We start from the raw sequence: 24,839 nt of genomic DNA, 5'->3' as shown, positions 1-24,839 counted from the left end.
GTATATAATATCAAATAAGTACAATATATATAATATTCTTTGAGTTAATATTGTAATAAAATAAATATCAGATATATTTTAACCATTTTATAATATTCTTACACAGAAAAAAAAACCTGCTAAAATCAAGAATAAAATCTTACATAATGTAAAAAATAATGAAATCCCAACATTTTAAGAATCAAGAACAAAATTCTTTAATTTGAAATCTTTTTGATCTTAAAAGAAGAATGTTTAATCTCAAAACGATGATTGATGAACAAAATCTTGTCTTTAGTATCTTTCAAGATTTTTTATTAAGATCGAAAAGTTTTTGAATTAAGATTTGCTATTTTCTATTCAATCTTGATTTTTTTGTCTGTGTATAGTATCATAACTATAACACTTTAAAGGACTAAAAAAAACTGTTTTTTACATATTTAATGGTAGATTTTTATTGTCGATATTTCATAGTTCATTTATATAAGATAAAATCCAATATTTAATATTTTCGAAAAGAAATATTATAATTGAATATCTGTATGATTTTAGAAAAAAACCAAAATTATTTTATAAAATATTTTATTTTTTTAATGATTTAGTTTTAGTTAGTTATTTTTGGCCGATATTTTATAATTCGAGTTTAATAATCAAGGGTGAGAATTCATTTCTAAGAAAGATGTTTTCACACTCAAGAAATAATGTATAAAATCAAATTTTTCTTATATATTTCCAAAATAAATATTACAATAGAATACACTATAACTTTAGACATATATTTTAAGTATTATTTAATATTCCACGATGTACTCTAAAAGAAATTTTTACTTTTTTATTTTCGTGTATGCTTTTTTTTATCTATTTAAAATATTTCAAAAATATTTTTTGAAAATAAATATTATAATTCTTTAAATTTTTTATATATTCACATTAATTTAAGCTGTTGATTTGGTACTATCGATAGTTCATAGTTTGAGCTTTCAACTCATAGAGTTGTATATAAAATCAAATGCAATATTTTGTATTTCCAATGAAAATTGTAGTGTTATCAGCCTGAAAAGACACCACAATCGAAGAGCATTCTTCTAATACATACAAACATAATACACACATGTCATTTTCTCAGTGCGCAATTGAATACAACGTTTAACAGCTGAGTGTAATGTGTGATTAAAGCCGTCATTACATGAACGAGTTAGGCTATAAAAGCTGCTTCTAGACAGCGTTTAGTGTTTAGTTTCAAATTGCAAGTCGCATTTCGAGCTTATAGGAAACATGAAGTGGTTATCGTTGGCTTTTCTCCTCGCTTTGTTGGCACTCGCAAGTGGTAAGTTGTGGTTGTGGAAGAGGGGGTGAAATAGTGTATGCAAATAATAGAATGCATAAAATATGTATAATTTATTTACTTATTTGTTTTCTGTCTATATTTTGCTTTTATTTACAGCTAATCCACTGCAACCGGGAAATGTAATCATCAATGGCGATTGTAAATACTGCAATATACGCGGCGATTAATTAATTCAACAAACAGCCAGTGATTGCTATTTATGTCTATTGAAATAATAAGGGAAATTTAATTAAAACGAGTGTTTTGGTTTTTATGTAGTCCAAGCCTAATCTCTTGATGCTCACAAAATGCGTTTCAATTGAAAGGCAAATTTCTATTTTTCAGCAAACAACATCATGAATAAATTGAGGTGAAATTTCAAGGCTACTAATCAACAAGTCTGCTAACAAATTCTGATGCAATTCTCGCTGATCTATTGTTATCTTTAGGTTCACTTTGCGGTCAGCAGCGACTTATTCTGTTTCAAGATTTATATATCAATTTGACTATACTTTTGTGCATGACTAATTCATCGATGGTTGTCTCAGGAATTTGAATAAATAAAACAATTATGTAATGTACAATTTATTGAACAAAAAAGAGTTGAACTTTCAGTTTTGTCATAGGCAATTTTATTAGTTAAGGATCATTGGCAATTTTCTTGGTTAACCTCCATGAACATTGCAATGACGGCAATCGCCGTTGATGACCACATCAGGTTTCACAGGGGAAGCTAGAGAAGAGAACCGAGTTTCAAATTAGTATTTTATAATTATAATTGTTGTTCTTCAAAACTTACCACTGGCGAAAGCCAAAAGGCCCAGGACGAACACAATGGAGAAAAGTTTCATTTTGTTCTGTGGTTTAGTTAACAAGGTTTGCAGTTGAACTAATGCCAATTGCAGTCAAAGAGTCGGTTTATATAGCACTTATAGCAAAAGTGTTTTTCCCGAGAAGCGCACAAATTGTTATTACAATATTACATTGATAGGTCAGCAGAAGTAGACAGCTTGGAAATGCCCATTTAAATGAGTATTTCCCACAGATAAACACATCGGTTCAGTGCGTTGATTGCGATTGCATGTGACGTTTAATTACAGCTTAAGAAATTGAGTACAGTGAACACTAATAATAATAATACTTATTAGTATTTAGAACACTAAAAGTTGAACACGCGATTTATTTTTCAAAAGCGAATTGTTCAATTGAGAGACTACTTTTCATCACTTAACCAAATCTAGGAGTAATTGCTAAGGTGTCCGCTTAAGAAAGGTGTCAGCTTAAAAGAACTGCGAGCGATTACTGCACGCGTAAAACATGCTATGTGACTTCTAAACATGTATACGTGATATATCGTATACGTAATATACATATGATTGAGGTGAACATTTCGTATACGCAATATTTGACGTAATACACGTTTGAGGTAATAAATACATTAAAATAAGGAAAATATATATATATCGGCATTCCCCACAGCTTGCGTTTGCTTGCAACGTATTTTACGTACACTCGTATATTACGTATACGCAATGAAACGCTTAGTCAGAAATATATTGTATAAGCTGCTTTAGCTTTACATTTCCCTTTATGCTGTGAATAATAATAATAAACAATCAATAATAAATGCATTCAATTCGAATAAATTCGATTTTGATTTGTGCTTATTACACTTTATTTATTTATTAATTTCTTTATACACACTTAGTGCGGCATATTGCGTAGCAAAGCGCCAATAGAATAGTATAGAAGACCAAAAGCTGCAGCGCCAGTTGTCATTGTCTGAACAGCAGCACCTGAATCACGGACAGCAAAAGGGTATCGGGTACAGTCCTCGCAGTCGAGGCTCAAGCGAGGCTCAGCTTTAGAATTAAATACAATTGAATTAGATAATTGTGATTATGTGAGTTATTTTGTTTATATTACCAAAAGCTACAGCCAAGAGGCAGCTAAATAAAAGCAGCACCAAAGCAAACGAATTCATCTTGCAAGCAAAGCAAGTGTAAAATACCTGCTAAGTCATTTTGAATATTACAAAATGTTTAAAGTAAATTACGATTCGCAATTCTTTATATTACCCTTACATTTATTTCAGACGGGTATAAGCATTATAGTGAGCAATTGATTTGAGTGAACTTTGCAACATAGTATATTGATATTCAATAATTAAATGAGAGTTGTTAATCGGCAGCATAAAAAGAAATTCATTTCTCAGAAATAATATATTTCTAATATTTATAAGTTGAATTTTTCACTTCTATAAATTGCATTTTTGTCATTAATACAACGATTATCAAAGATGCTGAATGATGAAGTACCAGGCTACTAAAATATAAGCTGTATAAATAAATTTAATTAGATAATCGTGACTATAAAAGGTATTTTTTTTATATTACCATAAGCCGCAACAAAGATGCAGCTGAATGAAAAGAAGAGTAAAGCATACATTTTCATGATGAATCTGATTGTTACGCGAATCAACAATCGTCTAGTTTTAATGAAAACTAAGGTGATAATGAAACTTTTAATACATATGTGAAACACCTGTGTTGAAATTTACGAAACAAACAAGTAAAGTACATATGACTGTGCTGAATAGAAGGGCATATAAAAAAGGTCTATATAAGGTTTATATAATAAAGAAAAACATATTATAAGTACAAATGTTTATATTAGAATATATACGTATTCTCCCTGAGTTAGTTGTGCGCGATTGTGTTTGATTCCTGTACAACGATTGAGTCGTACGGTTTCATAGAATTTGCAGTATTCAAAGAAAATATATATGTATATAATAGAATATATTTTATGTATATAAAAATGCATTGTAACAAATCACAGCCCAAAGGCAGGACAAAAGAAACTGCGCGTGCTCTCATCTGTAAAGCCGCAACGTATTGTGGTCAATTATTTTGTAGTTTTTTTTTTATATATATATTAAGAACTGAATTAATATACGCAATCAAATTTGTCGACCATATTGTTATCATTGAGTAACAAATTTGTACATTTTTGTTTCTTCGATACAAACACAGATTTTCAGGACTCAAGCTTATTGAGATCTCTCCCTTGCACTGAAAATTTAATATTCCTAAAGAATTGAAAATAGTTATGCCATAAATTTGGGATTTTTTTTTGATTTCGTGCAAACAAATTGTATATTACAATGTCTTCTGTTAAGATTACAGAGTATTGCATTCGACACGATTAATCAATCAAATTTTCTACTTAAATCATTCAGTCTAATAAACGTCACTTTATTTGTTGTTATCAATTAAGCAAGTTTCATCTGTTTACACCTAATCACATCAGAATCGTCTCGCACTCGTGTTACATTTCCCTTTATGCTGTGAATAAAATATAAAATAACAACAATTAACAATAAATGAAATCAATGCTAATAAATTCAATTTTGTTTTGTGCTTATTACACTTTATTTATTCATTAATTTCTTTATACACACTTAGTGCGGCATATTGCGTAGCAAAGCGCCAATAGAATAGTATAGAAGACCAAAAGCTGCAGCGCCAGTTGTCAATGTCTGAACAGCAGCACCTGAATCACGGACAGGAAAGGGCGTCTCGGGCACGCCATCTCGATTACAGTCAACGCACTCTCCCATGATGTAAACCTTGCCAGGCTCAGCTGTGCAAAAAAATAAAAGTTAATTAGATAATTGTGACAATGCTTAAATGCTTTATGCTTTATATTACCAAAAGCTACAGCCAAAAGGCAGCTAAATAAAAGCAGCACCAAAGCAAACGAATTCATGTTCAATCTGATCGGAAAACGCATTGACGATCGTCTACTTATAAAGAAAAATACTGAGATAGTGAAATATTGAATATATGTATATGAAACTCGCGTATTGAATTTCACAAAGCAAGCATTTAAAATGCATCTGAGTGTGAAATACCTGCTAAGTCATTTTGAATATTACAAAATGTTTAAAGTAAATTACGATTCGCAATTCTTTATATTACCCTTACATTTATTTCAGACGGGTATAAGCATTATAGTGAGCAATTGATTTGAGTGAACTTTGCAACATAGTATATTGATATTCAATAATTAAATGAGAGTTGTTAATCGGCAGAAAAAAAAGAAATTCATTTCGCAGAAATAAAATATTTCTGATATTTATAAGTTGAATTTTTCACTTCTATAAATTGCATTTTTGTCATTAATACAACGATTATCAAAGATGCTGAATGATGAAGTACCAGACTACTAAAATATAAGCTGTATAAATAAATTTAATTAGATAATCGTGACTATAAAAGGTATTTTGTTTATATTACCATAAGCCACAACAAAGATGCAGCTGAATGAAAAGAAGAGTAAAGCATACATTTTCATGATGATCTGATCGGCACGCGAATCAACAATCGTCTAGTTTTAATGAAAACTAAGGTGATAATGAAACTTTTAATACGTATGTGAAACACGTGTGTTGAAATTTACGAATCAAAGAAGTAAAGTGCATCTGACTGTAGAATATCTGGTACCGACTTTAGTATATTACAAATTGCTTGGATTGTCAGCAAATTTTTATTGCCCTTCTATTTTCATAGCCGAGTAGAAGGGTATTGCAACTTTGTGCATGTACATATGTAATAGGTAGAAGGAGGCATCTCATAATATATATGTATGTATATATGTCTTCCCTTGCATTGCTTTGTTGCTTTGACTGACAATCTGGAATATTTTCTACTGTATGGTATATTTTAAATGTTCTACATGAATATACTCAATATAGCTTTTGGCATATTTAGTATAGTATATATATTAAAATGTACTATAACATATTATTTGCTTCCTTAATACAATTTTTCAAACTTTTAAGTCTACAAAGCAATCTCACGGATATCAAGAGCTCTAGCTTGAAGTAATGATTTTATATTCCCAAAGAATTGAAAATATTTATGCCATAAATTTGGCAATTATTTTTTTTCGATCATACATAAAAGTATGTTATATTACAGCGTCAATGAAGATTACAGGGTATTGCGTTCGACTACATTAAGAAAGAAATAATATTATATTTTCTACTTAAATTATGCAGTCACATCAACGTCACTTTATTTGTTGTTATCAGCTAAGCAGGTTTCCTTTGATTGCACTTTAAAATCGACTCGTATTCGTGTCTTTCAGTGTAACACACTGTAGAAACAGGTTTATATATTGTCAGCATGCTTTACATATTTATTGTTAAGGCGGGCTTTGCAAATAATATTCGATTAGCATAACTACAGCACTGCATTGCAAACTGAGATCAGCTGCAGGCCATCGGACAATAGTATAAATAGAACTTTACATCGAGCTTATTCTGTTTACAAAATGCAGCGCTTGGCATTGTTAACTGTCTTGGTCTTGGCCATATTGGCCATGTTGGCTGCTAATGCAAATGGTTAGTGTGTGAAAAGTTTGTGGTATTAATCTTATTTTGCAATTCTAACTCTCATCTTATAATTCACTCCTTTTCTACTTTAGCTGGCAAAGTAACCATCAGAGGCCAATGTGTCGATTGCAACCGACCGGAAGAGGAGAGCACAACTCGCAAATCTTCAGACACTCACGATCAAGCTGCTCATTCTGCTGGTCAAAGTAAAACGGCTGCTGTTCCAGCTCAGGCCAGCAACTCCGAGATATCAACGCAAGAGATATCAACACCAACTCGCTTTAAACGCCAATGGGGATAATGCCAACTTTAATCTATATGAAACTCGTGTATTGAATTCCACAAAGTCAGCCAGTAAAAGCATCTGAGTGTGAAATACCCGCTAAGTAATTTTGTATATTACAAAATGTTCAAAGTAAATTACGATGCGCCATACTTTATATAGCCTTTATATATGTCTCAGACGGGTATACATATTATAGTAAATAAACGATCGATTAGATTAAGCTTTTGCAACAAAGTATATTGTTATTGAATAATTAAATGAGATTTATTAATTGGCAGCATAAAAAGAAATTCATTCCTCAGATATAATATACATATATCTGAAATTTATAAGTTGCATTTTTTGTCTTCTATAAATTGCATTGTTGTCATTATGGATTGAAGTTCAAGAAATACAATGGTTACGAAAGATACTCGATAAGCTGAATGATGAAATACCAAGCCACAAAAACATAAGCTGTATAAATAGGTAAAAATACAATTAATAAATGGGAGTATATGAGTTATTTTGTTTAAATTACCATAAGCCGCAACATAAATGCTGCTGAATGAAAAGAACAGAAAAAAATACATTTTCATGATGAATCTGATCGGGAAGAGAATCGATGATCGTCCACTTAAAATGAAAACTACAGACTTAATGAAAATTGCAACACGTGAGTTGTAATTCATGAAGCTAGCAAATAGAATGCTATTGACTGTGAAATACCCGATAGGCAATTTACTATATTACAAATTGCATTGAATAAATTATGCTTCTCAATTTCTTATATTGTCCTTACATTTTTTTCAGACAGGTATAAAAATTATAGTATTATATTGTGTAAATAATTGATTAGAATGTTGCTTTGCAACAATATATGATTTTATTCAATAATTAAGTGAGAATTCTTAATCAGTAGCATAAAAGGAAAATAAGAGGAAAGACTTTTCGGTTTGGAATTCAAATAATACATAGATTATCAATGATGCTTGATACGCCGAATGAGGAAGTACGCAGCTCAATGAACATTGTTTTCATTGATTGAAAAATTCAAATGTAAAAAACACTGACAGTGACAAAAACTGACAAGTTCAGATATTGCAGCACTATTTCAACAATATAATCCAGAAATACAATGCATCTAATTTAATAATTATTAACGCAGCATTAAACATTTATTTATATAAAAAAGGTCTATATAAGGTTTATATAATAAAGAAAACATATTATAAGTACAAATATTTATATACGTATTCTCCCTGAGTTAGTTGTGCGCGATTGTGTTTGATTCCTGTACAACGATTGAGTCGTACGGTTTTATAGAATTTGCAGTATTCAAAGAAAATATATATGTATATAATAGAATATATTTTATGTATATAAAAATGTACTGTAACAAATCACAGCTCAAAGGCACGACAAAAGAAACTGCGCGTGCTCTCATTTGTAAAGCCGCAACGCATTGTGGTCAATTATTTTGTAGTTTTTTTTTATATATGTATTAAGAACTCAATTAATAACCGCAATCAAATTTGTCGACCATATTGTTATCATTGAGTAACAAATTTGTACATTTTAGTTTCTTCGATACAAACACAGATTTTCAGGACTCAAGCTTATTAAGATCTCTCCCTTGCACTTAATATTTAATATTCCTAAAGAATTGAAAATAGTTATGCCATAAATTTGGGAATTTTTTTTTGATTTCGTGCAAACAAATTGTATATTACAATGTCTTCTGTTAAGATTACAGAGTATTGCATTCAACACGATTAATCAATCAAATTTTCTACTTAAATCATTCAGTCTAATAAACGTCACTTTATTTGTTGTTATCAATTAAGCAAGTTCCCTTTGTTTATACTCAATCAAATCAGAATCGTCTCGTACTCGTGTTTTTTCAGTGTAAAGCGCTGTGGAAACAGGTTTATATATTCTCAGCGTGTAAAGCATGCTATCAATTTATTGTTAAGCTGGGCTTTTCCAATAATATGTGCTTAGTATAACTGCATCACTGCATCGCAGTCTTAAATCAGGTGAAACCCGTCGGGCAACAGTATAAAAACAACGTTACATCGAGCTCATTCTGTTTACAAAATGCAGCGCTTGGTATTGTTAACTGTCTTGGTCTTGGCCGTGTTGGCCGCCAACGCAAATGGTTAGTATGTGGAAAGATAGCTAAGTTGTTCTCATTCTCCGATTATAACTCTTATCTAACTCTTCCACTTTAGCTGGCAAAGTAACCATCAGAGGGCAATGTGTCGATTGCAACCGACCGGAAGAGGAGAGCACAACTCGCAAATCTTCAGGCAGTCACGATCAAGCTGCTCATTCTGCTGGTCAAAGTAAAACGGCTGCTGCTTCAAGTCAGGCCAGCAACTCTGACTGGTCACAACAGCTATCAAATCGCTTCAAACGCCAATGGGGAGGTCAGCAAGTGATCAGATTTGACGATTTCGGTGGTGGTTCCTCAGGTGGCTTCTCTGGAGGTGGCTCAGTGACTACGATCGATGGACGTGGCTATCCTGGCACATTGGTGCGCAATAGTGATTGTGTTGGCTGCAACATACGCGGCTAATTCGACAATTGTCGCGTCATCTTGCTGGTGACTAAAACATAATTAATAAATTGCTTTGTTTATTGTTAAAGTGCTGCTGTGGTAGATGTCATTTAAAGTGGTTTTGCATGAAATTTCTGTTGCATTTTCAACAAGGCGAGTTAGCGAAGCATATAAAATGATGACTGTGGACTCTTGTATTGCAGAAAGTAATCACTTTAATAGTGTATTTTAGTCATCTTTGTCATCAAAGTTCTACGAGAAGTTCATCTGAGATCAACAATGGATTGAATGAATCTTGTATATGACAATTTAAATATCAATTCAGTAAACAATCTTAAAGTCATTCCATTCGTAGGCTTTCCTTTTTTTAATTGTAATCCATGGATTATTCAATTGTGCATCCAATCGAATACAATTGTGTCTAAAATTTGTCTTAATGTCCACAATGGGTCTTAAGAAGCCAAAGCAATAAGTTTTTGTGTTGCTCGAGAAGGTAAAGTTAAAGTAATTAGACAAGTCGACTGGCAAATACACAAACATTTAGTATAACCAAAGCAGCATTTACAACATTTGAACCATTACAAAACTTTTGACAGCGGCTTAAGAAAAGTTTGGTTAATTGTTCGGCAAATTAAATCGAAATTTATTTTGTTTGTACTTTTACTAAATATACAGCTGTATATCTTCTTAACATAACTGTCATTAATTTCCATACAATTATTAAACCTATAAATCCACCTCTCAAAATCTTTCTACAAATTCTGTTGCTGCACCTTTAAATTTTAGCATTTTTATAGTACTATAAAGTGCTAAATATATAACAAAATATATTATACAGATGTTAAAGCAACAGCAGTTTAGCTTAGCTATGTATTTGAGAAAATAAATGGCTGCAGTTTTTTTCAGACACATTTAATTATATCTTTTTATACCCGCTACCCATTGGGTAGAAGGGTATTATAACTTTGTGCCGGCTGGAAATGTATGTAACAGGTAGAAGGAGGCATCTCCGACCATATAAAGTATATATATTCTTGATCAGCGTCAATAGCCGAGACGATCTAGCCATGTCCGTCTGTCCGTCTGTGTGTCTGTCCGTCTGTCCGTATGAACACCTAGATCTCAGAGACTATAAGAGATAGAGCTCTAATTTTTTTCGACAGCATTCGTTATGTTTGCACGCAGATCAAGTTTGTTTCAAATTTTTGCCACACCCACTTCCGCCCACGCAAATCAAAAAAAATCGAATAACAATTTTAAAGCTAGAGTTGCGAATTTTGGTATATACAATAATAACTATAGTAGTTATGATTCCTGAGAATTTGGTTGCGATCAGATAAAATTTTTGGAAGTTATTAAGGAAATACTTTTGTATGGGCAAAAACGGCTACTTACTAGGGGTCTTAGTTGCTTTGGCTAACAATCTGGTATATTGTACCGTCTATGGTATATTTTGAATGCGGTACTACACCGATACCATTTGGTATATTTTTTAGCATTTTGCGGTATATTTGGTATATTTTGAGAATAATACCGCAAAATGTATTGCTTTTATTTAAAATGGGTAGCGGGTATCTCACAGTCGAGTACACTCGACTGTGGCTTTCTTACTTGTTATACTCTGCAATGAATTAAAATAAATAATTTTTAATATTAACATTGCTTTTAGACAATATACAGTTTATTAATGTACAAATTCAGTAAAAATTGTGAAATGACAAAAGTCGAAATGTAAATATATTTCTCTCTAATAAATCTATATATACACATACATTTTGAATCGTGTTGTTAAGTGTTGCATTTTGGTGTTAATCTTTGAAATATATAGACACTACTATTTTTTACATTTGTATTGACTCTCGATGATTACAGCTTGTCAATCTCAATTTACATCATGCCTGTAGCGACCTCTTGCTGTCAGTACAAAATCAACATTACATCGAGCACAACGAGTCAAGTTCAGCTTAAGAGAATGCAGTGCATATTATTGATAATGGCCTTGATCTGTGCCATGTCGATCCTCTACGCAAATGGTTAGTATGGCTATCACGAAAAGTGGTTTATCACAAACAAGCTGCTGATCTTTCACTTACTCTCTCTCTCTCTCTCTCTTTGTGTGTCTTTCAGCTGGCAGAGTGACCATCAATGGCGCTTGTGTGGATTGTAATCGACCCTATGCTCAAGACAGAACGACTCGAAAGCCGGCAACTCGCTATGGTAATCGCAGTCCAACATACAGTCTCCGTCCTGCTCCGCAGCCGAGGAGGAATGATGACTGGGAGATGGATGGCTGGACTATGCATCAGACTGCCAATGGAGGACAGCATATGACATACGGTGGGGGGCCAAGCTACAGATGGTAAAAGCAAGCAGTGAATAACTGAAATGTGCAGTTGAAATAAAATACGAAAAGTAAAAATACCAAAACTAAATAAAAAATAAACCAAAGAAACGAAATCAGCTCGGTAGTCTCAACTTGAAAATCGATTAAAGGTTAATAAAGTTCATTTATATATATATATTTATGTATATTTTTTGTTGTCGTAGATTTGTTTGATTTGCTAACAACAACTGCAAATCAGCAGTTGATAAGAAACAACTGTTTGATTATATAAAGCTGAGTGCATGTAAGGTTAATACAATTTTCTAAGAAATTAAATAGTTTCTTTGCACTTTGCTCATCTTTCAGCCAATAACTTATAAAGTCTGTCAACATATTACAAATCCCATGGTGATGAAATTTTTAATTTATTCACAGACTACATCTTTCAGCTAACGTTGGCAAAACTTTCATTCTTAATGACTTATTAGATTTAAATTTATTTTTAATTCATACATTTGAATATGTTTTTATTTATGATATTAACAGCTCAAAAATAAGGCAGCTTTTCAGCCATAAAATTGATTTTCTTATGCTAAAATATTAAACGAGTTATAATACATATGTAAAAATGCTACAAGCGAGTGTGCACTTTGAGTCAATAATAACATTGAAAAAAGGGCACAAGACTTAATTTTAATATTAAAATATTATACCAGCAAAATACTGAAAAATATGCTAATACACACATTAGAGTTAATAAACGCAAACATCGTTAAAGTAGTATTGTCGATACAATTTTCTGCATAAGATACCAATAATATACCAAAAAATATACTGATACCGTAGTTAGTTCTAAAGTTATGGTACCGACTATACAAATTCATAATCTAACAAACAATAGCAGTAAAATATACCAACAATATACCAAAAAATAGACCGTAGTTAGTTCTAATGTTTTGGTAGGGGGTACACAAATTCATACTCTAACAAACAATAGCAGTACAATCGATCAAAAAAATCAAAATAATATACCAACCGAAAAATACTAAAAAATACTAAAGCGGTATTATAGATAAAATACATCAAAATATACCAACAAAATACTAAAAAATATACTGATGCCCTTCTAAAGTTTTTAAGCCGGATATACTAATCGATCAAAAATTCCAAATAATATACCAAAAATACAAAAAAAAATATATATATATATACACAAAGTTAGAATACCCTCCTAAAGTTTCGGTAGCGAGTTTAAATTTTCATACTTAAATAAACAAAAGCAGTACCAACAAATTCTAAAATATATACCTCTTTTGACAATAAATTATAATACCCTTCTACCCTTTTGGCAACGGGTATATTCTTACCAACCAACGCAAATGCTTGCTGCAGCGAGCAAAATATATAAAATATATTGATAATGACATTCTCTTAAATCAGCAGGACTGGCGCCAAGTCAAATATTCAATGAGCTGTCTAATGGAAAAACAATGCGCATCAAAGCTGCAGCTGCAGCAAAGTGAAGCACGCCATGGGATTTACTAACAGATTTGTGGGCAAATCCCCGCTCCCAGTTTTGGTGTCGTAATTTCCAGTCTCCGACTGCGGGCTATAAAAACTGATGCACAATTTGTAAACTCATTCAGTTTAACAAGCACATCACACACAATATGAAGTGGTTTTCGTTCTCGCTGCTGCTGGCAGTAATTTCAATGTTTGCACTCTTGGAGGCAGCTCCATCTGGTAAGTACTTCTTAATATAATTACAAAACATAGATGAGCGACTAATAAGATGTGTATTAACAGGTCAAATACGAGTACGCACCCAAGTCACACAGCGAGTGCATGTGAGAAATGGCAACATCAAGTGGAATGGCGATTGTCACAATTGCAACATACGCACCACAAAAAACACCGCTGAAGTGACGAGTACAAGGCGCAGAGAATACGTGCGTCGATTCTAATATCTAGTAGTAGTAGTAATAAATACTTATTTATGCCCACGAAAAAAAACACAACAACAAGAAAATGTGCGTCGTTTTGTTCATAATTTTGACATTGTTATAAATCACTCAAGCTCAATGGCTGCGGGGCATGAAGCGTGTGTAGCACACAGTTTTATGGTTCATTGCTAAAATATTTTACGGGACGTGCATAAAAATTGCCATCATATTTGAGTTTCGGCATTGCAATCGACGACTGAACCCTTTGCCACCCATTTTGCCCTTACACGTGTTTCTTTGCTACAAATTTTTATGGAGCGTCGACGTCGATGTCGTCGTCGTCGTCGTTGCTGTTGTTGTCGTTGTCGTTGCCATTTCCGTTGTCCTGTGCCATAAAAGCAGTCGTTTCCTTTAGCAGCTTTTCTTCTTTTGCCGTCTTTTTTTTCTCCACATTTTTCTTTTTATTGCCAAAAACGAAACCAAACCGCTGTGCGCCTGTAAATGACTCCCCAGGCACCTTTATATTGACTCGTAAAATTGCGACATTTAGAGCAACCCTCGGTAAGCAGCTAAAGACACACACACAGACACACATAGATCTCTGGTATGCAACCCTCGCGACACTCGTTGAACCACCCGCACTTCCGGCCATTTGTCTTTTGTGTTTGTGTGTGTGTGTGTGTTGCCTGCTTTTCGGCGCGACGCGACGCGACGACTTTCTTAGCGTTTTAAATTTGATTTTTATTTCCCTGACAGTTGTAGCCGGCAACGATTTTTATGGACGAACCGACCGTCAAGGGCTGCCTTCTAATTTATTTGTGTATACCCTAGGCCAAAGAACGGATATGCCCACATTGCCATAAAGTCAAAACAAGAGTTGAAAAGCAACAAATCAAATACAGAGACAAATAAGTTGCATTCTTATAGAGATGACACATATTATAGATCATTTACATTTTCAAACTTTGTTTTTATTTTGTCACTTTTTACAATTTTTAAATTGCAAGCAAAAGTTAATATGACTAAAGCAAGAGCTATGCAAATGCAACCCTGTATATCAGCTGACAACTTCAAAGTGGCGCCATCTATTGATATTTCTGGTTCGAATAGCAAGCCTAACTTTGAAGCTTGAGCCTGGGTACTCACAATAATAACTACAGTATTTATAATTCCTCATTTTGCAATTGAGTAAAATTTGTTGAAGTTATTGAAGAAAGACTTTTGTATGGTTCAATACGCTTTCTGCAATAGGTATAATATATAGTATATTTTCTACTGTGTGGTATTCTTTAAACATAGTCAATATACCAAATAAAGTCTTCTGTATATTTTAGTATTCTTTCTTTATAATAATTTGATATTTTTTCAGAGTAAAGTTTTATAGAAAATGAGTAGCGGGTATCTCCCAGTCGAATCCACTCATCTTTAGCTTTCTAAGAGTATTTCATCTTCGACTCTATTTTTTTTATATGTTTGGCACTCATTTGTTAGACTTTTTCTATTGTCGTTGTTGCCAGCGACGGAAATTGACTTGAAAACGTTTCGACTTTACTTTTTTGTTGTTGTGTTCCTCAAAAGAAGAAACAAAATTGAAATGAAGCATGTAAAGTCGAGCAATAGTTCTAGTAATCACAACGTTCAATCGCACACACCCACAAAAGAGAGACAAGGGAGAGAGAGAGAGGGGGAGGAGTTGAAGCTATCAGCTATCAGTGTTAACTTTGTAGCCAGATTTTCACTTGACATCATTCCCTTTATCCACTTTTTGTGCTGCGGCCTTTTGTTATTTTGTTTGTATTCGCCGCGTTGGCCCGAAACTTTATTAATTTGAAATATGCGAGGCGCGGCAGAGAAGGGCAAACTTCAGGGCGCGGGGTGGGAGGAGTGGGGAACAGGGCGTGGCGATATGATTTATTGGACTTTTTAAGGGTACTCAAGCGCTCAACTTAATGGCAAACGTAAACGCGTACATAATTAATTTCATTTTTACTTTACATTGCGCATACGCCACATTGCCACATTGCACGTTGTTGTTGTTGTTGTTGTCGTCTCCTCTTTAAATGGGCCCTTGAATCTTGCAGCTGTTCGCTCGCTCCTTTTATTTTATTCATTTCAATCTCATTATTTTCGCACTCGACTTGTTCATCCTGTTCCATTCGTTTGTCTTCTTGCCAACGAGAAAGTGGCTGGGCAATTTATTTTGCGTTTGCGTTTTCATTTGTTGTAACTGAATTTCCGAAGCCCTTTGGCCAGTGTTATTGTTAACCCAACTTCAACTTGCAACTCCTCTTTTGATGCACTACAGGACAGGACAGGACAGGACATGTGCTCATGTCGAGCGTATGATATAAATTATTGATTAATTGATGGCATATCTGCCACATCGCCAACTTCATTTAAGACTAACCAAATATTTATGCTCGTACATTGTTTGGACAACGAGAGACAAGCCGCAATGTAATTAACAAGTGTGCTTAAGATGTAAAATTACCTTCATAATATTGCATGGGAATTTACCCAAATATATGAATTTATTTCATGCTTATTTACTTAAAAGTTTATTTTTTATTTGAATCAAGTTTTTATTATATTTTAATTCTCTTCATGACACAATCAATTCAGCTGAGTTAAAAATTTAAAATTATCTTATAATATTGCTTGGCAACTTAACTCAAAAATACGATATTATTGCATGCTATATTATTTGAAGAGTTTTTATATTTTAAACACGTACAAATTTTAATTAAATTTGTATTATATTTTAATTCTCTTTTCTGACAAAATCAATTAACACGTGTGTTCAAGATGTAAAATGATATTCATAATATTGCAAGGGAATTTACAGGAGTATTTAAAAATAAAACAAAGATTATTTATTGAAATTTAACAAGAGCAAATTTTATATTATAATATCAAATTAATAAGTACGCTTAAGATGTAAAACTATGTTCATAATATTGAAAGGGAGCTTAACCCAAAATTATATATCATGCAATTTTATTTAAAATTTGATTTTTTTTTTAAGCAATATTATAATATGTAATTAAAAAGTGCGCTGAAAATTTAAATTAATATTTAGAATACTGCAAAGGAACTAGGAAGATTTTTTAAAAATATTATTTTATTGCACACAATTTTATTTGAAGTTCATAAATTTCAAACAAATGCTAATTTCAATACAATTTTTTATTAAATTTTATTGTGTTTTATAGTATAATAGTATAAAAAATATAAATACCAAACTGAGTTTGTAAAATTACTTTTTAAATATTCTAATTTATTTAAAAACATGATATAATATGAAGTTTATACATTTAAAAAAGTGCAAATTTTAAATTATTTTAATCTTATTAATATTTTTTTATATTCACAATATTGCCAAAAAACTTATAAGAAATGTAAAACTAAGAAATATGACTATATATAGTATTACAGTATTATTATCATACTATATTGCATATGAAAGTAAGTAAGATGCAATTTCATTTTAAATTCATACATTTTAAACAAGTGCAAAATTGAACACAATTTTAAGTTTTTTATTTTACTTTTCTTTCCTGACAACATTATAACAAGGGCGAAAAAAATGCATTCTCTATTTGCATAGAATGCATATTTAATAGCTTTGCATAAATTGCGTCTGCCATTTGCATTATGCATTAGTTGCTCTTTTTTATTGAACATTTTTTGAAGCAAGCACTTTGCATAGCACTTTATTTAGTTATGCTTAGCTCCAGAAATATTTCATGTATTTGGCATTTTATTTACAATTTAATTGACATATTTGTATAGTATAATAAATATACTGAATTCTGTCAGCATATTATTTAGTTAATGTTAATCTATCAATAAGCTTGCTTTAATGGCATTAATTAATTCAATAAACGCTGCTTTTATATTGAAATTAAGCTGGGTAAATAATTATTAGAAATTTATTCACATTTTCAAATGCATTAAATTGTTATTATATAACAAATTTAATTTATCAATGTTTAGTAAATATCTCACATATAATCTCGCAGTTGTGGAGCTTTAATTGTACTAATTAATTCAATTAATGTGATGCTTTTATATTGTAATTAAGCTGTGTAAATATTTATTAGGAATGCATTCACATTTGAAATGCTATTATACTAAGTCTAAAGCACTTTTATTGGCATTAGATACAGCAAATTAAAGTAACACAATCAATCAATGCAATGCTTTAAAAAAGCTGTTCAAAGCGAACTCTGTGTTTTGTATTTTAATTTTTTATTTTTCTACGAACTGAATACTCGAACTGTGCACTCATATTCAATCAAGTTCAGGACCACTTGATGTGCCAGACAAACGAATTCCTTTTTTTTTTAACATTGAGTCGAGGACAACTGTCAGTTGAGTGGGAGATTGGGAGAGTGAGAAGCATGTGGCAATGGGAAATCTAGATTCAATGCCATGGCTTACCCAACGGACTGATTTCATTTTCGTAATTACCTCAACGGGTGTTTCGGTGTCTCGGTGGTTGGCTTTGGCAGGTGTCTGAGTCTGTGGCTTAACGAGTTGATTAAATGCAGTAATTGATGCGAATGGCGAATGAGCTTTAAAGGTGCAAATGGCTGAACATGTCATTGTCATTAGACGGGCTTCACTACTATTGGGAATTTGCCTTTCAACGACATTGTCGTCGTTGTCGTTGTCCTGGAGTGGACAGTGAGCATCAATCAAATAAGCACGAAATGCACACGTTTCATTTATAAATTTTTGCGGCGAGGGTCGCACGACTTCACACACAAAAGGCATCAAATGACGGCGAAGGGAGTGAGCAAAGGGTTCAGAGTACACACACAGACACATAGCCAAAAGGCAGAAATAAAAAATGATTTAAAAATTGAAAGGATTATGGGGACGAGCGGCAACGAAGCGCGTTAATGTTGATGCCGCCAGAGGGCGGCCAACAACAAAAAGGGACACACATTGTGAATACGATGGAGAGAGAGAGAGAGAGGCGAGAGCTGAAAACAGACGTGAGATCCGGCTGCCAGACTGCCTCTGTCCTCCTCTCTCCTCTCTCCTCGCTCTCTCCTCCCTCCTGCTGTCTGTTGGTGTCGCTGTCAGTCAAACAAAACTGTGCAAAAATCAACGAGGCAACTCGAAACAAAAACCAAGCTGAAAGTTTATGCCACGCCGCAACACTATGCTCTCTGCCTGTGCCCAGAGATTGAAGTGGAATTGAATGGAGTGGAGTGAAGTGGAGAGGAGAGGAAAGAGGCAGAAGCAGAGGACAACGTTGTTGATGGTCAACAATATAATTTGAACAGGAATGAAAAATAAACGCGGTAAAACTGGGCGGGCAATGGAATCTGCAGGTTCTCTCTTCTCCATCTGCCTCCATCGGAGTGTGTTCATGTTTTTTATACTACATATTTCGTTTCCCCCCCTCCCCGCACTCGCTGTGTTCCCTGTGGACGGCAACGAAAACGAACAAAAATAAAATGTACGTATAACTTTTGTATAAATCAAATCAAATATGTGAACAAAATGTTTTCTCAGTTGTCGCCGTCGTTATGAGACGAAAGCGCCAACTGAAATCGCTTTGTGTGAGCACTTTGTAGGTATTACGATAATATTTACAGCACAGTGTGTAACACACAAAAAAATATATACATACATATATGTTAAATAAAAAAATATGTACATATATAAAGACTGAATAATATCTTCATGACTTTCAGTTCAAGTATAATTCATTCTTTGAGTTTTAATGTTTAAACTGTAATAAAAAATTGATTTTAAACTGTTAAGAGATATTTAAAGATTTTGTAAGGTATTATATACATTTATTTAGAACAGCCGAGAATCTAAGAGAAAATCAAATTAGCATTAATAACTATGCATATTAATATTTGAAGAATCTTACATCTTAAGCATCATAATGATTTTTCGCAATTTCTATTTTAATCACAGAACTTATTATGAGATCTGTTACATATCTATTTAAATATTCAATATACAATAATAAAATTGAAATTGGCATTTCTTAAATTCAAATCTCCTTCTTATAACAATTAAAGTTTTTCAACCAATTGGAATGCAGCTATATATTTTGTTGCATAAATTTGAAAAATTTAAGTTAATATTGATATTGTTTAGTAAAGTGTTGCTTATTTGATTTAGAAAATAAGTGAATCTTTTTTTATTAATAAATTTGAAAGACAAGTTTTTGGTTTTTTTAAACAAATTGTAATTTATTTAATCTATACATTCAAAAATCAATTTTCTATTTATTCATCAGGCTTTTCGTATAAAAAAAGAGTTGGCAAAATAAGAATTCCAATAAAAACCTTGTCCATGCATTTTTGAGGCATTTCCTTTACTTATTTATTATAACGTATAACTATTATAACTAATTTCATTTTAATACTATTAGAGCTTCGTACTGTATTCTTTATTTATAATGTAATTGAAAACAACTTCGATTTACATACATGATAATTAAAATGTTTAACAAAGCTTAATTGACTTTTTTAAAAACTGTTTGTAATGTTTTTGTTTCATATAATGTGTTCCATTAATAGTTGGCATGATAAAAATGAAGCTCAAAATAAACTCTTTTCACCTTATTAATATGGAAAAAAAGTAACTTACACTTTCTATTTTAATTTATTAATGAAGAGGTAGAATTAGCAATTATATAGTGACTTACAGACTGGAAAACTATATTCAACTCTGCCTTAAAGTCTTCCCCCTATAAATATGGAATTACACCTTATTTTTAATTTCTATTTTTGTTGTTTGTCATATTACTGATGATTTGTGTAATTGATATTACATTAACGCTATTCTCATATATAATTCATTTATTTGTTTATGTAATAATGGTTAATGTGGTTGCTTTTTAGAAAAAAATTTTAACGGTATAATTTTTGAAAGTCTATTGGAAATATCACATCAATATATACATACATATCATGTACAAAAGTGGAAAAGGCTATGTTGGGCCTTTTTGTAATTAAAAAATTATTTAAAATATAAACAACTTATTTTTTTTTTTTAAATTTGTACTTTTTATATATTGTAGAAATAATTAAAGATTTTTGGAAAAAAGAAATTAAATCGATTAACGTATTTTAACGAATTCTACAGTCACAGGTTTCAAACATGTATTCACTTCTGGTCGCTACTATATATTGTTGAATTAGTTATCTTTATTATAGTGTAGAGTAAGATACTTTAAGGTATATCGATATTACAATATTTCTTCTAATAAAATTTTAAAAAATGGCCTGCAACTTAATGCCAGAAAGTAGACTACATTTTGAGTACAACTATAGGTTGAAAGTGGTCTAAAACTAGTGTGCACAGTGGCACTTCGAAATAGATGATGAATAGTATCTGTGCCACAGTTGCGTAGCTGTCCGTAGCTGTCTCTAGCTGTTCAATTTGCACTGTGCTCTCTCTCTCTCTCTCTCTATATAGAGATATATACATTTCTCTACATACATACATATAGTATATATATATGTGTCTGTGTTCCTTGTGCAAGTATAAAACTGTGTGCTGGGGATTTGCCGTTGTGACGATGAAACAGCTGCCATTGCTGCTGCTTGGCCAAGCTAGGAAAACTCAATTTATTGTTGGGCGCCGCAGGGCAACTGGTCGACATGACTCCCTTCCCCCCTCTCTCCTCCCCCCTTTCCCACTGTCCCCTCGAGCAGATTTCTATAGCTTTCGGTTTTGGTTTTCGCCTTGTGGTTATTTGTGTCCGTTATTTTTGTTATTGTTGTTTTTGGTTTTTTGTTTTTTTGCTTTAGCAACGCGATTGCCGGACTTTATGCCTTGGTCCCCTCTGTACAATTTTTGGTCTTGATGCTGACTGCTGAAAATTGAAAATCATAATCGCATCAACTTTGGCAGCAGCCGCATAAACTTTTCCCTTTTCCCTGAGCCGAAGTAAAACTTTTCTGTGTGTCTCACACAGCCTGCAAAAGCTGAAAGCCTGTCGACGACTTCGTAGGAGGCAACATAATTTGCAGTAGATTAGTTACGCCACAAAAGGATCAATGGATACTCATAGTATAGCCAACCATCTGCTGCACACTCACACACATTGTGTAGCTACGTGTGTGTGTGTGTGTGTAACTGTGCTTGGTTAACCTTTGCTCTCAGTTATTCAGTCTCTTATCGCACACATTCCATTACAATGCACCTATGTATGTTATGTAGAAACTCCATCGCATCCGTCATCTCGATTTCATTGTGCGATACGAGTGTTGAGCTTTGACAGCCGTTAAAAACATGCACGAATTAATTTCAAATTTTATTCTTCAGCTTTAAGTATGCTCTACAACAATTTAAAGGTATGGCAAGCACTTTTGTTGACTTGTATCCCAATTGTTTGGTGTCAAATAAAGTTAATTACGATGATTGTTATGATTAAGCATTAAACATATTATGAACGATAGAATATAATATGAAATATTTTATTTATTTTATATTATTTTATTATATTAAATCTAGTATGTAATACTACATTTAATAGAGAAGATACTCGAAAAAATTATCTGTACTTATTATACCTTAAATTTAGTTTTCATTATGAAGTTGTACATTTTCATTATATTATCATTTGAAGGGGAATATGAAATATAATATATTATAATAATTCTCTGGTAAATGTCGCATGCGACAGTGACAAAAAAAAACATAAACTAAAACAATTTTAAAAATAAGAGAAGGTTATTCTTAAAGCTGGGCTAGAACTATTTTTAGAGCTAAGATTGATTTTAGGGACTTGTTCTGTTTTACGATAAAATATATAAATTCGTTAATTTTTTGATTTTGCGTACGAATTTGTTAATTTTTGCAATTATCAGAACAGAAAACAAAACAGAAAACAAATTCAAAAACCATTCTTAGCTCTAATTAAAGAACTTATCTAGAGCTACAAAAATAACCTTTTCTTATTTTTAAAATTGTTTCAGGTTATGTTTTTTTTTTTTGTTCACTGAAAAGATGGTCGCACGCGACATCCCTCAGAGAATTACCCATATAATATGTTTAAAACATATATAAATGCCAAGAGTCATTAAATTGAAATCAATTTCGTTGCTAAGTAAACAATTTTTAATTAACAATCGACTATAGATGTATTAAAACTTTGTATGAAATCAAGTGGTAAGCTCGTAGCTCTTTTGTTTTCCTTTATATTATATAATATAATACTTATTCAGACTGAATGAACATTGGAGCATTGCTTTAAGTAATAACATTTTAAACTGTGTGGAGGCCTTTAAAGCTTTTGATGAAGCAAATTTGTAAAGTTTGCTATTCACATATGTATGTATATGGTTTTATTTTATATGTATTCAGAGCATCGAACTTAATTTTATTAATCGTAGATGATTTTGTAAGTATTGTAAGCATATTAGCGGTGTTGTTAAATTTATTGAAAAGTTTGGCTGCTTATATCAGAGTGGATTTTGCTAGTATTGAAGCTGTCGATTATTTGTTTAATCGGAGGCTTAAATATTATTTGAATAATACATAATAATAACGAACTATACATTTTGACTTGTTTTCAGGTGATTATTTAAGTATTGCAAGTACATTAAAGCTTTTGGTTAAACAAATTGAAAAGCTTAAAGCACAACTATTTAGAGTTGTTCTCATATATCAAATTTAATCGAACTAGATTAGAAATTGTGCATATTAAAACCATGTAAATTGTTTTCAGGCAATATTGAAGGTCTTATAAGTGGATTAAGCTTATGTTAGATAGATGTTAATCTCAACTATTTACATTTACAGGCGATGATGAAAGTGTCATAAGTATATTAAAAGTTTTGTTAAGCAAAGCTTAAAGCTCAACTATTTATATTTCTACACTGTGTTATGCTCGTTAAAATTTTAATTTATGTTATACATTTAGAAAAAAATGTAATATGAATAATTTAACAAAAAAATAATATTGGTATTTAAAGTAAAGTTTATAGTATTTTTATGTACAAATTATTTAATTGATTTCAGGCAATATTGAAAGTCTTTTACGTAGATTAAACTTATGTTAAAGCTTAACTATTTACATTTACAGAAGATGTTGCAAGTTTGGTAAGTATATTAAAACTTTTGCAGAGTAAAGCTTAAAGCTCAACTATTTATATTTTTACACTGTGTTATGCTCGTTAAAATTTAAATGTATGTTATATATTTAGAAAAAAATGTAATATAAATAATCTAACAAACAATAATATTGGTATTTAAAGTAAAGTGTATAATATTTTTCTGTACAATTATAGTACAAACTGTGAGCTAACCACAACTGCTAAAAACAGACGAAAGCTCAAGCGAAGACTTCAAATGTTGCATTCCACACACACACACACATATATATACACACGCACACACACACACATTGACATTCAGGCCGCAGTCATTTTCAGCTATTCTCAGTGGTGGAAAACCACAAATACTTGCATCCGTATTTGCAGGAGTTTTCTAAGCAAACGTGCTACATAGATACCAGTGTATTGGGTGCATGTGTGGCAAGTGTGGCAAGTGAGGCAGAGAACAATGCATGCAACATAAACAGAAACTGGCTGCAAAAAAGTTTTTCTGTATATTTGTATGAGTGTGTGGAGATGAGCTCAAGTGACGTTAACTAGTTGGTTGCTGCCAGAGTCGGAGTCTGCTGTTTGGTTGCGGCCTTTAAAGTTGCAAAGTTATTTGCCAGCAATCAGAATCAGTGCAGGCCGACAACTTGCCACAAGCTGCCAGTTTCAGTATCTCGTATATATTAAGTGGCTCGTCTCCAACGTCTGTTGCCCGTTGCCAGAGTTGCGTAGGTTGCACTCACTTAGCTGGATGGTTTGGCTTGGCTCGGTTTGGCTTGGCTCGGTTTGGTTTGGTTGAATTGGCTGCTTGGCAGCTTCAGCTTCAGCATCAGCTTCGGGCTGCTTTGACTCGAATTAGCGTTGCTTTCTGCGCGCCCCCTTTTCGCAAGCAACATGATGTGGCAAGTTCTGTTCCTGTTGCTGCGGTTTTGTGCTGCGTAATTGTTGAT

The 24,839-nt window shown here is 32.3% G+C and overlaps 5 protein-coding genes and 2 long non-coding RNA genes across 8 annotated transcripts; 3 read left to right on the top strand and 4 right to left on the bottom strand.

Annotated features, from left to right (window-relative positions):
* The first annotated feature begins 1,195 nt into the window (after positions 1 to 1,195).
* LOC133844852 (bomanin Short 6-like) lies at positions 1,196 to 1,562 on the top strand. The gene is made up of 2 exons (XM_062279117.1): positions 1,196 to 1,306; positions 1,424 to 1,562. The coding sequence occupies exons 1-2, from the start codon at positions 1,255 to 1,257 to the stop codon at positions 1,492 to 1,494; spliced, it is 123 nt and encodes a 40-aa protein (XP_062135101.1). The 5' UTR covers positions 1,196 to 1,254; the 3' UTR covers positions 1,495 to 1,562.
* A 313-nt stretch (positions 1,563 to 1,875) lies between these two features.
* LOC133844853 (bomanin Short 5-like) lies at positions 1,876 to 2,215 on the bottom strand. Its single transcript, XM_062279118.1, has 2 exons — positions 2,106 to 2,215; positions 1,876 to 2,039 (listed from the first exon to the last, which is right to left on the bottom strand). The coding sequence occupies exons 1-2, from the start codon at positions 2,155 to 2,157 to the stop codon at positions 1,972 to 1,974; spliced, it is 120 nt and encodes a 39-aa protein (XP_062135102.1). The 5' UTR covers positions 2,158 to 2,215; the 3' UTR covers positions 1,876 to 1,971.
* Positions 2,216 to 2,929: 714 nt separating this feature from the next.
* Positions 2,930 to 3,284, bottom strand: LOC133845544 (uncharacterized). Its single transcript, XR_009894792.1, has 2 exons — positions 3,233 to 3,284; positions 2,930 to 3,168 (listed from the first exon to the last, which is right to left on the bottom strand). It is a non-coding gene; the product is annotated as an uncharacterized LOC133845544 (long non-coding RNA).
* Positions 3,285 to 4,711: 1,427 nt separating this feature from the next.
* On the bottom strand, positions 4,712 to 5,680 carry LOC133843428 (bomanin Tailed 2). Of its 2 annotated transcripts, none has more exons than XM_062276966.1 (2): positions 5,608 to 5,680; positions 4,712 to 4,951 (listed from the first exon to the last, which is right to left on the bottom strand). In XM_062276966.1, the coding sequence occupies exons 1-2, from the start codon at positions 5,663 to 5,665 to the stop codon at positions 4,770 to 4,772; spliced, it is 240 nt and encodes a 79-aa protein (XP_062132950.1). In that variant the 5' UTR covers positions 5,666 to 5,680; the 3' UTR covers positions 4,712 to 4,769. The 2 variants fall into 2 exon arrangements, with proteins under 2 accessions (XP_062132950.1, XP_062132949.1); XM_062276965.1 differs by lacking the exon at positions 5,608 to 5,680 and adding an exon at positions 5,020 to 5,126.
* A 1,486-nt stretch (positions 5,681 to 7,166) lies between these two features.
* On the bottom strand, positions 7,167 to 7,614 carry LOC133842451 (uncharacterized). The gene is made up of 2 exons (XR_009894399.1): positions 7,514 to 7,614; positions 7,167 to 7,449 (listed from the first exon to the last, which is right to left on the bottom strand). It is a non-coding gene; the product is annotated as an uncharacterized LOC133842451 (long non-coding RNA).
* A 1,355-nt stretch (positions 7,615 to 8,969) lies between these two features.
* Positions 8,970 to 9,623, top strand: LOC133844973 (bomanin Bicipital 1). The gene is made up of 2 exons (XM_062279271.1): positions 8,970 to 9,133; positions 9,207 to 9,623. The coding sequence occupies exons 1-2, from the start codon at positions 9,073 to 9,075 to the stop codon at positions 9,551 to 9,553; spliced, it is 408 nt and encodes a 135-aa protein (XP_062135255.1). The 5' UTR covers positions 8,970 to 9,072; the 3' UTR covers positions 9,554 to 9,623.
* A 3,868-nt stretch (positions 9,624 to 13,491) lies between these two features.
* Positions 13,492 to 13,873, top strand: LOC133843679 (uncharacterized). The gene is made up of 2 exons (XM_062277327.1): positions 13,492 to 13,601; positions 13,665 to 13,873. Exons 1-2 carry the CDS (start codon positions 13,529 to 13,531, stop codon positions 13,820 to 13,822), a joined length of 231 nt encoding a protein of 76 aa, XP_062133311.1. The 5' UTR covers positions 13,492 to 13,528; the 3' UTR covers positions 13,823 to 13,873.
* The last annotated feature ends 10,966 nt before the right edge of the window (positions 13,874 to 24,839 follow it).

This window comes from Drosophila sulfurigaster, chromosome 3 (genome assembly GCF_023558435.1).
Source record: "Drosophila sulfurigaster albostrigata strain 15112-1811.04 chromosome 3, ASM2355843v2, whole genome shotgun sequence".
NCBI lineage: Eukaryota > Metazoa > Arthropoda > Insecta > Diptera > Drosophilidae > Drosophila > Drosophila sulfurigaster.
This window is presented reverse-complemented; position numbering and strand designations above follow the sequence as displayed.